At 43.5% G+C, this 12,341-nt stretch overlaps 1 protein-coding gene across 1 annotated transcript in view; it reads left to right on the forward strand.

The window, feature by feature from the left end:
* The window catches only part of SLC25A43 (solute carrier family 25 member 43), a 42,378-nt gene that overhangs the window by 1,462 nt on the left and 28,575 nt on the right, over positions 1–12,341 (forward strand). The window contains exons 2-3 of the mRNA XM_068962899.1: positions 5,983–6,224; positions 11,251–11,423. Of these exons, the coding sequence (XP_068819000.1) occupies positions 5,983–6,224; positions 11,251–11,423 (415 nt within the window). The remainder of the gene's footprint in view (positions 1–5,982; positions 6,225–11,250; positions 11,424–12,341) is intronic.

Consider the following 12,341-nt stretch of genomic DNA (forward strand, 5'->3'; position numbering starts at 1 on the left):
CTGTATTGTCCACAAAGTATGGAACTCCTCCTTTGGAATGTGTACCAAGGAGAGGGAAGCAGAACTTCAAAGGCTGGTTTAAGTACTGTGGCTTTGCTGCTAACCCTCTCCAATATATACAGACATCCCTCCATATCAGGGAGGGGATTGGTTTCAGGACAACCTCCACCTGCCCCCCACTCCCCAACCCGCCCGTTGCTCAAGTCTCTTCTATGAAATGGAGTAGTATTTGCATGTAACCTGCACAATCCTCCTGGATACTTTAAATCATCTCTTGGTTGGTTATACTACTCAATACAATGTAAATACCATGGAAATAGTTGTAAATATAATGTGAATGCTATGTAAATTGTTGATACTGTGCAGCAACGTCAAGGTTTGCTTTTTTGGAACTTCCTGGAATTTTTTCTGAATATTTTCAATCTGCAGTTAGTTCTGGAACCCATGGATACAGAGGGATGACTGTATATCATTGGATTTTTAAGATTTTGAGATATCATTGACATGAAAAATTATCTATGTTTAAGGTGTACAAGTTGATGCTTTGATATATGTATATATTGTGAAATGATTGCCACAATCAAGCTAATTAACATCCATTACCTCTACCTAGTTACCATTTCATGTGTGTATGTATGTGTGTGTAAATCATTGGATATTTACAACACCTGTCTCCTTCCCTGTACCATCCACAGGACAGGAAGTATGCCCACTTTACAGATGCACTGTTGGGCTCAGATTGGCCACACCACTCATCAGTGACAGAGCTGAACTCCACCACCTGGCCTTCCGACTCTAATACCCATGCCCTATTACTTCATACTGCCTTTCTGTCTGCATTCATTAAGTGCCCACTGTATGCATGATGCTGGGGACAATGCAAGGATGAAAGGGGCATGGTCCCTGTGTCCCGGAGCTTCCAGAGCAATAGAATAAAACTAGTGTGCCCATAGCATGTGACTGCCAAGGATAGAGTGCTATAGAAATTCACACCTCTGATGAGGGAGGAGATGTGAAGATGTCGCAGTGGAGAAAAACCATCCAAGTTTGGTCTTGGGAAAATGAGTAGGAGTTTTTTGGCAAAGATGGGGAGAAAGATATTGTAGGTAATGCCATAAGCAAAGGCACAGCAGTGGGAAGGCATGCGGCATGACTGGAGCATAAGGTGTGCCTCTGGCTGTAATGGAAAATACAGCCAGAAAAGCAGGTTGGAATGAGATCTTGGAGGGGCAAATTAGAGAGTTTGGACTTCACTTGGAATGCAAGGGTAACTGTGGGGGATTTTTGATGGGGGAGTGCTGTGATTAAAGCAATTCAACAGGAATTGTCACCTGGTAGCTACAGAGGATATCTAAAGAGGAAGAAGGCTGGGGGCAGCAGGACCAGTTAGGAACCAGTTGCACTAGTCCATGTGGTGGCTGAGAGCATCTGAAATGGGCTGATGACAGTGGGAATGGAGAAAAGGAGATGTGTGAGAGAGGAAGAACACATAGCTACTCAGGCTAGGTTTGCTAATAATGTTCTCCTGAAAGGTTAGTTTCTTTCTGAAAATTAAAAGGAAATATTTCAGTGATAGGCAGCAAAGTGGTTGATCAATCATGATGCCAGCCTTCCTACATTAAGACAATACCTTGGATCCATCATTATACTGAATTTGCAGAACAGTTAGTTGTGGGTAATGGTACAGCCTATGATTGTGGGTTTGAATAAAAAACATAAACATACAGAATTTTCAGAAAATGCAGTGGTTCAGGGTTTCCCTGGTGGCTCAGTTGTAAAGAATCCACCAATGCAGGAGACACAGGTTTGATCCCTGGTCCAGGAACGTCCCACATGCCACAAGTATTGAACCTGTGCTCTAGAGCCTGGGAATTCTAGAGCCTATGCTCTGCAGTGAGAAGCTACCGAAATGAGAAGCCCATGCACTCCAGCTAGAGAGTAGCCCCCACTCGCTGCAACTCAGGAAAAGCCCATGCAGCAACAAAGACCCAGCACAGACAAAAATAAATAAAAATTTAAAAAAAGAAAATGCAGTAGTTCAGTGACTTGCTCACAAACACAATTAATGGCAGAGCTGGAGCTTGAAACCGGGTCTTCTGCTTAGTCCAGTGCTCAGCTTAACGTTGTGATGATGACGTATCTCCTTACATGGATTTACAATGAAAAGAATCCACTCAGAGTCTGGGAGGAGCTAGGTCCTTGTACTAAACAAATAAAATCTAACACAATGGGTGGCCATCAGATGTAGACCCTCACCCAACTTTATGCTACCACTGTTTGTCTAGCTGTATAAGCATCGTTTTGGGTCCCTGAAACTCTGAAATTGTTCACCACCAACACCATTTCCTTATTGTGTAACCAATTCACAAGCTTGAGTTGGGCTGCCAACTTGTGTTAGATTGAAGTGTTGGCAGTTCTAACTACATACATCAAGGGTGTGTGTAATCTCCGTGTGCCTGAAATGAAGGGGTTACTGCCATGCATCAGCTTATCCAGTCTTGCTGGAAAAGCTTATGTGCAGTGTGTGGGAGTGCAAGGAAGAGCAGAAAGGGGAACACTGCTGCCCCAGCCAATCAGACAAGCACTTAAGATGTGCGCATTCAGATGACATCATAGATGGCCTATCAGGGTTGCCCTGCTTTGACTCTGTAAGAGGAACGATCTGTAGTCTTCACCTCTGTATAGTAAGAGTCTGAGAAAAAGGGCTTTCCTTGGTTCTTCTTTTCGATTTTGTATGTTTGTCAGCAAAACCCTCTTTATAAAGCAAACTTATAGAACAGGGTTCTTCCTAGTTCATCAAGTCATTCAGAGACCCTAATTTCTCTCGGGCCGCCCCTATCAGACGTCTCTCTGGCAGGTCCGTTGAACTCTCATGATCTTATGCTGAAAGCTCACACAGTGTATATATTCAGTGACTGGGGAATGAATGCATGCACGAGTGCCCTGGGATGGCGAATAAGGGGGAGGCAATGAGAATGAATGGTATTTCTTCAAACTCCTCCTTCTTCTAGATTTTTCCAGCATGCTGCAGACCACCCCTCTAGCCAAGCATTTCCACTTCCTCTGTCTCCCCTCCCTCTGCTAAGGTTCCCCTCCCACTCGACTGGCCAGGGGAGAGAGGAGGGAGGAAGGACTCAAGAAGGGTGCAGGCAGTGAAACCAAGGCAGACGGCCCACTAGGGAGAACCAGCTTGGTTTACCCATATCTTTAGAAGGTCGCGCTGTTTCGCTCAAATGGCTATTAAGTGAGGCTGACAAAATGAAGTCCAGACTTTCCTACAGCTTGAAGGAGATGTTTTTAATAGATAAGTGTTTACTTGAGAGCAAAGGAGCCAATCTAGGACTCTCTCAGTGGTTTCACCTGAACACTTATTCAGCAGCCAGGGGGCCCTGGCCTGCTGCCAAACTGAAAAAGCAGGAAATACACATCTTCGCTGGAGCTTTGGAAGCCAAAGTATTCAGGATGCTCTCATTTTAAAAAAGATAAAATACTTTTAGCTAGCTCTGTTCACCTTCCTTTTATTCAGATCCTTGTTATACCTCTCCTGCACCCCCTACCCACTCTCTCACAGAAAATCTTATTTTTCCTGGTTTCCAAGTCCTCTTTTATTTTCTCCACATTTCCCAAGAATGAATAAAATTCCTTTGCTTCCTGGCCCGGGAACGTGCACCATGTAAACGTCCTCTTAGAACAATTTCTGCCAACGTAGGCTCTCATGACTGGGGATGTACTGCTTCCAGAAAGAGGAATTGTAACAGAGTGGTTTCTAGTTTGCCAATAGAAAAGTCCACCCAAAACCATTTGGGACTAAATTGTGAAACTGCAGCAAAACACAAAGAATGGTCTAGCAAACACTCATATACCCACGGTGCAGAATTGACAGCATAAAAGAGAATTAGCTTAAAAGATACAAGAAATAAAAAAGATACTTGAAAAAAAAAAAAGATACTTGAAGTATCTTTTAAGCTAATTGTGACCCCATGGACTGTAGCCCACCAGGCTCTTCTGTCCATGGGATTCTCTAGGCAAGAATACTGGGGTGGGTTGCCATTTCCTTCTCCAGGGGATCTTCCCGACCCAGGGGTTGAACCTGGGTCTCCTGCATTAGGGGCAGACTCTTTACCAACTGAGCCACCAGGGAAGACCTAGTACAAGAAATAAAATATTACAGATAATGGTAAAGTCCCCTTCATTCTCTTTTTCAGTCCCATCTGCTCTCCACCTTCTTGGGGGTCTGTTTTATACTTTTTTTTTACATATCTATATCTATCCATAATTACTTTACGATATGGTTTTGTAGATGTATTTCTTGATTTAAATGTAGTCAGCCCTCTGTATCTTCAGGTTCTGTATCCACTGATTCAACCAACCACAGGTTGGAAATACTGTGTTCAGGGGAAAAAATTCCAGAAAGTTCCAAAAAGCAAAACTAGAATTTGCCATGCCCCAGCAACTTTTTACATATCATTTACACTGTATTAAGTATTATAAGTAACCTAGAGATGATTTAAAGTATGCGTGTGTACCTGATATGTTGCTTCAGTTTTGTGTCCAACTCTTTGTGACCCCGTGGACTGTAGCCCGCCAGGCTCCTCTGTCCATGGGATTCTCCAGTCAAGGATACTGGAATGGGTTGCCATTCCCTTCTCCAGGGTATCTTCCTGAACCAGGGATCAAACCCAGGTCTCCTGCATTGCAGGCAGAGTCTTTACCGTTTGAGCCAGTGGGGAAGCCCCTGACTTAAAGTATACTAGAGGGCAAATAATACACTGTTTTATATGAAGGACTTGAGCATCCACAGATGTTGGTATCTGTTGGGGTTTCTGAAACAGAGAAATGACCGTAGATAGTTACCATACACTATAGGTCATTCTGCAGCTTGCTTTTTTCACTTAACTTTATGCTTTTGTGATTTATCCATGTAAATACACAGTTCTAAGTGTATTCATTTATGGTATCATTATATGACTTCCACAATTTATCCATTCCTCTACCAGTGGACTTTTAGATTATTCAATTTCACTTACAAACAATGTGTTAATAATAAGTGTCCCCAGCCAGGGGTTGAACCTGCGCCCCCTGCATTGGAAGCTCAGAATCTTAACCACTGGACCACCAGGGAAGTCCCTTGAGTTTTTAAAATATATTGGTTTAATAATTGTAAGAGAAGATGCATGACCCCACCAACTGTCAGAGAAATAACAAATAAAAATAGTAACAAGATACCATTTTTCACCCAACAGACTGGCAAAGATGAAAAAGTCTAACACCAAGTGATGGTGAGATAGTATGGAAACAGGAATGCTCACCCACTGCTGGGAGAGGTGTACATTGGCAGGTCACTTTGCAGTATCTAGTAAAATTGGAAGAAAGCCTACTTTCATCCCAGCAATTCCATTTCTCAGTGCGTATCCTAGAGAAACTCTTGTATATATGAAGACACAAGATGTACTTGGAGACTCCTTCCTGCAGTCAGATGGGGAGTGTGTGGGACTGCCTTCCTGTCAGCTGGGTGAGAAATGATATTTTGTTACTGTTACCTGAGGCAGCCAAAAACAAAAAACCTCAATTACTGGGAACGCTTAAAGTCATTGTTTCAAGCAATTTCACTGAAGTTGCAACCGAATCAAAGGAGCACATTCCAGTTCAGTATTTATCGAGTATTTCTGTTCATTTACACCCCACAGGCAAGCCGGGGTTGATAGTTATGCAAATAAAAGGGGAAAATGCTTAAGATGAAGTAAATCGACTTAGGGTTAGACGTAAATAAGAAGGTTAGATATCTCTTCCTTAGAGCTAAGTAGAATTACATAAATATAGTAGAATTGAATGTGTTACTCATTTATCTTAATACATTAGTATAGTAATTTTTGCTTCATAAAGCATTTCCAAACGTGGGGAAATGTTGCAATCAGTAGCGTTGAACACTCCAAAACAATCCATAGCTGATTCCCTTGGGCCTTTCTCCCTGTTTTCTCCCAGGTTTGTCGTGCTGTTCACAGATGACCTGGGCCATATTTCCCAGTGGAGCTCCATCATGGCTGGGAGTCTCGCAGGGATGGTTTCCACCGTTGTGACATATCCTACAGACCTCGTCAAAACCCGGTTAATTGTGCAGAACATGCTGGAACCATCCTACAGGGGGATCCTCCATGCATTTTCTACTATTTATCAACAGGAAGGGTTCCTGGCCCTTTATCGAGGGGTTTCCCTTACTGTTTTAGGTAAGACGGAACTTGTCACCTTGTCCAAGAGAAGGCTGTGTTCTTGGATCTATACAAATGATTTTTATATCTTTGTTGGTAACCAGTGAAATCTACTTTACTGAGTTCAAGGGATATATATGAATGTATTGTATATCCTTGTAACCCATTAAATTCATTTAACTGAGTTCAAGGTCCGTTCAGTTCAGTTCAGTCACTCAGTCGTGTTCGACTCTTTGTGACCCCACGGACTGCAGGATGCCAGGCCGTCCTGTCTAACACCAACTCCCTGAGTCTATTCAATCTCATGTCCATTGAGCCAGTGATGCCATCCAACCATCTCATCCTCTGTCGTTCCCTTCTCCTCCCGCCTGCAATATTTCCCAGCATCAGGGTCTTTTCCAATGAGTCAGTTCTTCACATCAGATGGCCAAAGTATTGGAGTTTCATCTTCAACATCAGTCCTTCCAATGAATATTCAGGACTGATTTCCTTTAGGATGGACTGGTTGGATCTCCTTGCAGTCCAAAGGACTCTCAAGAGTCTTCTCCAACACCACAGTTCATAAGCATCAATTCTTCAGTGCTCAGCTTACTTTATAGTACAACTCTCACATCCATCCATGACTACTGGAAAAAACCATAGCTTTGACTAGATGGACCTTTGTCGGCAAAGTAATGTCTCTGCTGTTTAATATGCTGTCTAGGTTGGTCATAATTTTCTTCCAAGGAGCAAGTATCTTTTAATTTCATGGTTACAGTCACCATCTGCAGTGATTTTGGAGTCCAAAAAAATAAAGTCTGTCACTGTTCCCCCATCTATTTGCCATGAAGTGATGGGACCAGATGCCATGATCTTAGTTTTCTGGATGTTGAGCTTTAAGCCAACATTTTTACTCTCCTCTTTCACTTTCATCAAGAGGCTCTTTAGTTCTTCACTTTCTATCTAAAGGATGGTATCATCTGCATATCTGAGGTTATTGATATTTCTCCTGGAAATCTTGATTCCAGCTTCTGCTTCATCCAGCCCAGAGTTTCTCATGATGTACTCTGCATATAAGTTAAATAAGCAGGGTGACAATATACAGCCTTGACGTACTCCTTTTCCTATTTGGAACCAGTCTGTTGTTCCATGTCCAGTTCTAACAGTTGCTTCCTGACCTGCATACAGATTTCTCAAAAGGCAGGTCAGGTGGTCTGGTATTCCCATCTCTTGAAGAATTTTCCAGTTTATTGTGATCCACACAGTCAAAGGCTTTGGCATAGTCAATAAAGCAGAAATTGATGTTTTTCTGGGACTCACTTGCTTTTTCCGTAATCCAATTGTTGGCAATTTGATCTCTGGTTCCTCTACCTTTTCTAAAACCAGCTTGAACATCTGGAAGTTCAGGGTTCATGTACTGTTGAAGCCTGGGTTGGAGAATTTTGAGCATTACTTTACTAGCGTGTGAGATGAGTGCAACTGTGTGGTAGTTTGAGCATTCTTTGGCATTGCCTTTCTTTGGGATTGGAATGAAAACTGACCTTTACCAGTCCTGTGGCCACTGCTGCATTTCCCAAATTTGCTGGCATATTGAGGGAAGCACTTTCACAGCATTATCTTTTAGGATTTGAAATAGCTCAACTGGAATTCTATCACCTTCACTAGCTTTGTTTGTAGTGATGCTTTCTAAGGCCCACTTGACCTCACATTCCAGGATGTCTGGCTCTAGGTGAGTGATCACACCATTGTGATTATCTGGGTCATAAAGATCTTTTTTGTATACTTATTCTGTGTATTCTTGCCACCTCTTCTTAATAGCTTCTGCTTCAAAAATGACAGAATGATCTGAGTTCAAGGTCATATGGATTCAATATATAGTTGATTAGCTTTGTTCTATTCCATAGCCATACACCGCACTCCTAACTTTGGCCTGGGAGGGAGCAGGACAGCCTGCAGGTGGCTCGGCACAAATTGACAGGCAAACAGTCCCACACACTCCCCATATGACTGCAGGAAGGAGTCTCCGAGTACATCCATACATGTATGAGCACAACCAGGGTAGCAACTGTAGCTTCTGTGATCTTCAGAACCTTTGCCAGGGCTACACCTGCACAAGTCACCAGGACCCCCAATTGCCAATCCAGTAGACTTGCCTTTTATCTGACCTTTGTTGCAGTATCTGATGAGATCCACCACCCTTTATTCTAGAAACCTGTCTTCCAGGATCCCACTGTCTCTAGCTGTCTTTTCCCACCTCTCTTCGGCTCTTTCTTGTGTGGCTCATCTGATGCTGCCAGCCCTCTACCTGTCGCTATTCCCCGGTTCCTTTCTGAGTTTTCTTCTCACTCTTCATTCCCTCCCTGGGTGGCCTCATCTAAGTTAGTGGCTTAAACAAACATGGTTATACTCTAATGACTCCCAATCTCACCTCTGTAATAACAGTGACTAACATCTATTGCTCTTTATTATGTGCCAGGCACTGTCCTAAACGTTTTGCACACAGCTCCTCATTTAAGCCACATTTTACCGGTGAAATAGATGCTTGCCACATTTTACCAGTGAAACAGATGCTTAGGGAAGCTAAGCAACTTGCCCAAGACCACATAGATAGCAGAAGATCTAGCAATACAACCCCAGAGCCATCTCTCTTAGCCACTGACTACCAGTGGTAGTATGAATGCCTGCAGTTGGACACCCCCACCTGCTGTTCCCTTGATACATCAGTCAGGACTAAACCTGATGTCCTCATTAGTTGCATGCCTGCTCCCTTCCTGTGTCCCTGTGAACAAGACTGCCTTTCTTTCACCCAGTGGCCTAAGCCAGAAGAAACCTATAATCTCCTCAACTTGGACTCCTCCTCTCACTCCATGCCCACTTCAGCCCCAAGTGCTGTCAATTTCACCTTTTTAAACTCTCAAGCCTGCCCCTTCTCCATCCGCATCTTCTCTGCCCCAGGTCACTCTCTCATCTTTCCTGCAGACACGAGAGGCTCCTACCTGGTCCCAGTCCTGGGTCTCTCCTGCCCTGGTCCACCCTGTACCTTGCTGCCAGGGGTGTGGTGAGCTTTCTAAGTGCAAGTTAATCATTTCATCAACCTCTTCCTACTGCCCTCCTTAAAAGCCTTCGCTGACTCCTGTGAGCTACAGGGAAAAACCCAGATCCTTCTGGCATACTAGCGCCTTCAGACCTGGCCCTGCCAGCCAGTCCCTACCTCATCTGCTACCATGCTCTACCTGCACTCCTGTTTTGGCCATCCAGAAATACTGGCATTTCTTGGAAATGCCACTCTCTGTATATGCTGTTCCTCTGCTTGCTCTGTCAGTGTCTGATGAACTCCTGCTCGTTCCTGAAGACCCAGTTGAAACGTTCTCTCTTCTGTGAAGTCCTTCTTGATTCCCTCAGGCAAAATGGATCCCTCTGATCCTTGTGCACTTTGTATAGCCCTCCTGGCCCCACTACTATGACTCGTTATCTGTCTGTCTCTCCCACTAGACGGTGAGCATCTCCAGGAATTAGCCTGCTCACTCCTCTTTGTATTCCTGGCACCTGGCAAAGGGCCCATCACATAGCATTAGCTCCAAAGATGTTTTCTGAATGAAAATACAGTGTTGGTATGTCATTTTTGTTTTTATTAAATAAATACTACATTTTTCTAAAGATGAGCAACCCAACTAGTGTTAGGCCCTCTTTTAAATCTCATCTTAAGGGAGAAATTTAGTCCCTGTGTAAACTTCAGATGGGTCCAAAATTTTCTGGAAGCTTCAAAGTGCCAACTACTGCACTATTTGCTCACCATCTTTTCCTAGAAAGGTGAGGCTGCTGGGTGGGAGGGGAGTTTGGTGGAGAATGGATACATGTATATGTATGGTTGAGTCCCTTCACTGATCACCTGAAATTACCACATCGTTAATCAGCTATACCCCAATACAAAATAAAAAGTTAAAAAGAAAACTAATAAGGACCTACTGGATAGCACAGGGAACCGTCCTCAGTACTCTGTAATGTCCTATATGGAAAAAGAGTCTAAAGAAGAGTGAATATATGTATATGTATAACTGATTTACTTTGCTGTATGGCAGAAGCTAACACAACATTGTAAATCAACTCTACTCCAATATAAATTTTTTCAAAAAAAGAAAGGTGAGACTGCCACACAGTGCAGGGTGCCCACTGGGCCCTGATATGGCCACGTCATTCCCAGAAGCAAGGTCAAGTAACCTCCCTCCCTCACCACTACAATCTCACTCTTCAGTTTTCACAGAATGTTATACCTTCTCAGCTGGAGATCAGTATCCCCTAAACTCCAAAGCTTGATTAAGTACCTCCCACTAACTTTTTATTTAGGATTGATTTTTTTTCCCCTAACACTCTATTTTTTTTTTTTATTTCAAACACCCCAAAATGTTAAGAGAATTGGAAATACCCTGGATAAACAAGGTCTTACTGTATAGCACAGGAAACTCTATTCAATATCCTGTAATAAACGATAACAGAAATAAATATGAAAAAGACTATATAACTGAATCACTTTGCTGTACATCACTTTACTGTGCTGAAGCTAATACAACATTATAAATCAACTATACATAAATAAATTTTTTAAAAAAGAATTGGAAATACCCATATACCCAGCATATACCAGGTCCTTCAATGAATGTTTTGGTTTATCATTTATCTGTCCATCCCTCTAGCCATTCATCAGTCATGTATTTTTTGATGATTTTCATGTAAATTGCAAACATCGATACACTTCACCCCTCAGCCTTTCAGCATGCATATTATTAACTAGAGTTCGATATTTGTTTATGATTCTTTTAAAAGTGAAATGGACATAGAATACACAAACCTGCAGGGAATCATTCCATGCATTGTGATCAATGACACAAACCCGATCAAAATATACCACGTTACCATTACCCAAGAAAGTGCCTGCTGCTTCTGTTGGAGTGATTTTTCACAAGCGCAGAGCTGGTCCTGTTGCTTTCCCCAGGGTTCCCTACTGGCATTTATGTTCTCAATCCAGTGTCTCCTGAGCCATCACAGCCTCCCTGGCCTTGTTTTTCAGGTGCTCTCCCTTTTTCTGCTGGCTCCCTTCTAGTTTACATGAACCTGGAGAAAATCTGGAATGGACCCCGGGATCGGTTCTCTCTCCTCCAGAACTTTGCCAATGTCTGCCTGGCTGCCGCAGTGACCCAGACCCTCTCCTTCCCCTTTGACACGGTGAAGAGGAAGATGCAGGTGAGGAGTTGTGTTTGGGCAGACCTTGCCTTGTTTGTGGGTGGGTAAAAACAGCAAAGAACACAGAACCTGAGCGAGACCAGGATCCAAAATGCTCATGACTGCTCAAACAAACCTTCTGCAAAGCCCCACTCCGCAGCATTTCTGCTGTAACTTCAGGGCAATGGGCATGGGCCCACGGCACCTCCCCATTCCCACCCTCTGCTCTCTTAGGTCTACAGAGAAGTGGACCTACAGGTGAGGTCCACTTTTCTTCCCTCACTTTATAGCTGCACTGCCTGTCACATCAAGGTGGCTTCCACAGTGAGGACAGGTCACTCTGGCCTTAACAGCCTGTCCTTACTTCAGTGAAACAGCCTGGAAAGAACCAAACTAAGCCAGGAACCGTCACTAACAAGGGGCCAGTAGTCCCTGATTCCCCTGCTGAGGAAGTAACTGCATTTGAAATGAGTCAGTGTGTTAGTGGGCTTGGCCCTGCATTTTCCTAATTGTGACCTAGGAAAACTCAGTTTCTCTACAGACCACAGAGGCAAAAGCCTGATAGCCAAGGTCTCATAGTGAGGAACTGAGCCTAGAATCAGCCAATTCTGATCGAAGAAAACTCAGAATGGTCCAAGTAAGGATGAGGATTACAGGCAGATTCACACCAAATGGGGCTTTGCATCTGCCCTGAACCATGCTCCTTCTCTGCTAGCCTCCCCTCAGACTCCACATCAAAAGGCTTACCTGCCTTCCTGGACTTTTCTGGGCAAATCTGGATTTATACAGTTGATGTATCCTGAAGAGCTGCTCAGATATTCATTTGGGGCCAGTTGAATCCAATTTGAAATGATCAGCCCCAGCTGAGTTTGTTTTTCCTCATGTCTGTAACTTCTCCCCCTATTGTCTCAGTGGCCCCTGGCTTTCCCATGTGCCTTT

Source organism: Capricornis sumatraensis, chromosome X (genome assembly GCF_032405125.1).
Source record: "Capricornis sumatraensis isolate serow.1 chromosome X, serow.2, whole genome shotgun sequence".
Lineage (NCBI taxonomy): Eukaryota > Metazoa > Chordata > Mammalia > Artiodactyla > Bovidae > Capricornis > Capricornis sumatraensis.